The sequence below is a fragment of the Ananas comosus genome, linkage group 16, assembly GCF_001540865.1.
Source record: "Ananas comosus cultivar F153 linkage group 16, ASM154086v1, whole genome shotgun sequence".
NCBI classification, from domain to species: Eukaryota; Viridiplantae; Streptophyta; class Magnoliopsida; order Poales; family Bromeliaceae; genus Ananas; species Ananas comosus.
In genome coordinates this window covers 9,325,152-9,329,542 of record NC_033636.1, presented here as the reverse complement: position 1 = coordinate 9,329,542, position 4,391 = coordinate 9,325,152, and the positions used below count along the sequence as shown (strand labels likewise).

At 40.3% G+C, this 4,391-nt stretch overlaps 1 protein-coding gene across 1 annotated transcript; it reads right to left on the bottom strand.

The window, feature by feature from the left end:
• LOC109722410 (probable membrane-associated kinase regulator 2) lies at nucleotides 1,500–3,201 on the bottom strand. Its single transcript, XM_020250467.1, has 2 exons — nucleotides 2,212–3,201; nucleotides 1,500–1,910 (listed from the first exon to the last, which is right to left on the bottom strand). Exons 1-2 carry the CDS (start codon nucleotides 3,122–3,124, stop codon nucleotides 1,846–1,848), a joined length of 978 nt encoding a protein of 325 aa, XP_020106056.1. The 5' UTR covers nucleotides 3,125–3,201; the 3' UTR covers nucleotides 1,500–1,845.

Below are 4,391 nucleotides of genomic sequence, written 5' to 3'. Positions count from 1 at the left end.
ATCCATTTCACTAATTTTTTTTGTTAAAATAATTACAAAGTTAAAACTAAAGGGTACTAATTAAGAAAATATTTGATAAACCTAGATAGGATATCTGAAGTTTTTGTATGTAATTTAATAAAATATTGACGAAAAAGTTGACGAAAAGATAAAAATGAAACCACAGAGCACAAACTTAATATACTTTAAAGTACAGAGTACTGAAAAAATATGAAACTACAGTAATAATATTTGAAGTTTTTCTTAAGTAGAAGAGAGAGAGTGAGAGAGAAAGCAAAGGCTGCGGTAGCTTCTAAATTAATCAAAAGAAATGAAGCATCAATTCCAATGCCCAAGGAATCATTCACATCTTTGTCTTTCCTAACTGCGTGTTAAAAAAAAAAGAAAATTAAAGAAATTATTGCATGCACCACGTGCACCATACACTTAGCTAGGTCCTATAAAGTTTTAATAACATGTTCTAATAAGGATACAAAGCATTCTTTTTAGTATGGCATCAAAAGTTAATTCTAAACTTCTTTTATTTTTAAAAAAATTATTATATATATTTGTTTTTGATTTCACACACATGATGAGAGCATTAGAGCCATAAAAAGAATTTGAGTTGACTCAAAGAATTTCTTTTGATAAAACACAATCCATGAATATCAATCCTTAACACTCCCCATCGTTAAAATTTTAAAACAATTTGATATAATCTCAGCAATAGCTTATTAGTCAAAACATACAATATGTCATATATACGAACTCACCAAATATTATCATAGACTAAATTACAAAAAAAATTTCCATAAATACTCGTTTTTTAAATTTTTTTTTTTCTAACTTTTAAAAATTCACATTTTATCCTCTCGATATAATATTTCAAGTTGTTGTATTTAATCTCCTTCCGTCAACATTGCATCACAATTCCGTCCGTTTCTTATAATTTATACCAAAAACATCCTTCAAAATAACAAAAATATATTTAAAACTTATTTTTTTATAAAAAAAAAAATTAAAAAACAATTTGATTATTTTACTATTTTCATTATCGTTGCATCCTCCTAAAAATGTTAACGGAACAAAATACAAATTTTTAAAAACCTAAAAGTGAAGCAAAATAATAAATATTTACATAAAAATTATATCTGTAATTGAGCTATTATCATAAATATATGAGATTAATTAAAGCTACAACCAGTGCGCAGGGAGCATGCAGGAAGAACTTGCAAGCTCCACCACCCAGATAGAGAAGTAGTAGATTTCCCTGGAGCTTCTCCGAATCGCACTTGTCCTACTCCAAATCTAACCCTCATCATACCAGAACGTGACTCTCTGTTGTAACCTTTTCTTTTTTCTTTCTTTTCTTTTTTATGTTTTCCTCAACCCCAGTCCACGCACTCACCAGCTTTTACAGAGCACCCGATGTGGCACAAAGGCATATACATACATATATATATATATATATATATATATATATATATATATATAGTAAAATTAATTAACAAAGCAACACAGGAAATAAACAACATCAGCTTCAAAAGAAAAAACTACCTAATTACACAGCACGCCATACTAATCTTTCTATAAAAGAGAGAAAAAGAGAAGAGGAATTTGAAAAAAATAAAAAAATAAAAGAGAAAGAAAAAAGACACACACACACACACACACGGGTACGTCAACAAGTGCTAAAAAGAGCTCTTTTAGTCACGCTTCTTCTACTGAACAAACACACATTTTAAAGAGTCATGGTTTTTCTTTTTTTTCTTTTTTTCTTTTTTGGTTGGGTCATGGGTGGGGGGAAGTTTCCACGTCCGTTCTCAACGAAAAAAACTCGAACAAACGGTGGGGGTGGTGATGGCCTCAAACGCCGTTACGTTTCCCGTCGCCCGGATCGCTCCTGGACCGGACCAGCGGTAACTCCGACCCTGCTGAACCGGAAATGAACCGGAGGTTAAACCAAACCGTACTTTCAAAATGCACCGGGTGTTTAATAATTACATCATCACGCAGGTAAAAACTAGTTTGTCGATTTTAATGCAACGAGTCATCAACGTGATAAAATTATTGCCCACACCGAGTGCATAAGTGCATGCATATAGGCGCTTTAAAACAACGTTCGTGTGCATGATTGGTGTTTGATGAGAATATAATATTTTAGAATATTATTAAGCGCTAAAATACCGGTGCACGACGCATGAGAGTACGCCGGGTGCACGGTAGCAGTACCTGCGCAGAGCGAGCGTTTACAGTGGGCGATGGCGCTCTGGATCCCGTCCTGCTGCTCGAGGAGCGAGTCGTCTCTCCTCACCGGCGCCGGCGACCGCACCGCCGCCGACACGGCGGAGGACGCCGACCGGCTCTTCCGGAGGCGCCGCGCGACGACCCTGAACCGGGCCGGGGACTCCGCGGGGGGAGCGGCGGAGGCGGCATCGCCCCTCGAAACCCTAGCGTGGAGGATCGGCTTTATCTTGCTCAGGCACCTCTCGATCACGCGGTGGGAGGACCGCCGCTCCTCCGACGACGACGGCGGCGACGCGTCGACGGAGCTCCGCGAGCTGTGGTCGCGCGCGAGGAGCGCGGCGACGGCGACGGGGACCTCCTCGACCACCCGGAGCTTGAGGAGCACGCCCTCACCCCGGATCGGCTTCGTCGTCGTCGTCGGCGGCGGCGGCGGCGGCGTCGTCGATGGGGGCTTCGGCTTCTTGAACCCGAGTCGGAAGACGCGCAGCCGAGCGGCGGATCGGAAGAGGGAGGCCGGGAACTGGGGCTTAGGGCTCGCGTCGGAGGCGTTCGAAGCGATCCCGAGCTTGGAATCGGCGCCGCCGCCGCCGCGGGCGCGGGCGCGGGCGAAGAGCTTGTCGGAGGAGATGACGAAGTCGAGCGCGGCGCCGTCCCCCTCCCCCTCCCCCTCGGACTCGGGCTCCGACTCCGCCGACAGGCTCCGATCCTCGAAGAAGGGCACCGCCGCGATCTCGAGGTCGAAGAACGGGCCGTCGTCGTCCCCGGCCCCGGCGCCTCCGCCTCCGCACCACTCCCCCTCCTCCGCGTCGGCGGTGGCGCGGATCACGCTAGGGTTTCCTCCGCCGCCCCCTCCTCCTCCTCCTCCTCTCCGCGCTCTGAGGAGGCTGAGGACTCGCATAGTATAGTATACAAAAGAGGGAACGCGCTCTCGGTTGCGCCTTCTTCGATCTCTTATATTAAAATTGTAAGCTTCTTTTTTTCTTTTTTTTTTTTTTGCTCTCTCTCTCTCCTTGTCCTTGGAGTCATATCATATCAGGGGGATTTGATCGGGGAGCGGAGGAGGTGGGACCCGCGCTTGACTTGGAAAAGAGGTGGGGCCCCGGCGAGGCGTTTTTTTTGAACTTTGAACTTTGAATCCTCTCTTTCTCCGAAATTATACGGACTTTATATTAAGCTTTATAGAGGATTATTAGAATCTGCGTGGCCCCGTCCCTATACGGCTATACCCTATAATCTAATATTATTATTATTATACGTAGTATCTCGGCCCGTAGCTACGTATACAGCAAACTGTATACGATCGTCACACAAATTTTTATAATTAATTATTTTAAAACAGCAGCATTTATATCTGCATCCGTGCAACATTTTAGCCGCTCTCTACATATATATTTTTTTTTATGAGAGAATTGTTCTAGGCTTTTTCCTGAACAATTTTTCTTTATTATAAAAATATTACATATATATTATTTAAAACGAGAGTTTTTACACCTAGATTATTGCTGCTTTTTAATTAGGCCAAAGCCCAATGGTCATTATTATATGAAATTTGTGCCTTATATAGTTCCGATACTTTGTTTGTTGGTCGTGAAATTTTAATCTTTCAAAAAATAAAACATATTTAGAAATTTTCTTTAATATGTCTGTATACATTTAATATATAAATAAAAGACTCTGAGATAATACTTATTAATCCAAAAGTACAAGACACAAACTATCTAACCAGATGTTTTTAGGATAACAACCAACTACATTAGTTAACATTTTGCGGACTAAGTAATTGCTAAATGTGATACTTAATTATCATGTTATTGCAAAAGGAAAAAAAAAAAAAACACACACGAGTGGCTCCAAACATAAGTGAGAGAAAATCAAGTTTCTTACGTTTATAAAAGTGAAGTTCCCTATAGAAGTGAAAAACAGACTCTTTTTTTGTTTTCTCTTCCTATAATAAATTTAAGGATTAATTTCATATAGGTTCCTGTAAATACAGTGAATGACAAATATATTCTTACGAAATTCAACTTTTATATATTATTCCTACAAAAGTCCTAGTGTTCTCAAATATATCTCTCTAGTTTGTTACCGTTAGAGAATCGTATATTTTTTACACTTTTTTATCACAAATATATCCATCCAAAAGTCATAACAGTATAATATAAATG

Coding starts and splice junctions, on each gene's coding strand:
- LOC109722410 (XM_020250467.1), bottom strand. CDS start 3,124: ATGCGAGTCCTCAGCCTCCTCAGAGCGCGGAGAGGAGGAGGAGGAGGA. Junction 1,911..2,211: donor TAAACGCTCGCTCTGCGCAG/GTACTGCTACCG, acceptor CCGGTTCAGCAG/GGTCGGAGTTACCGCTGGTC.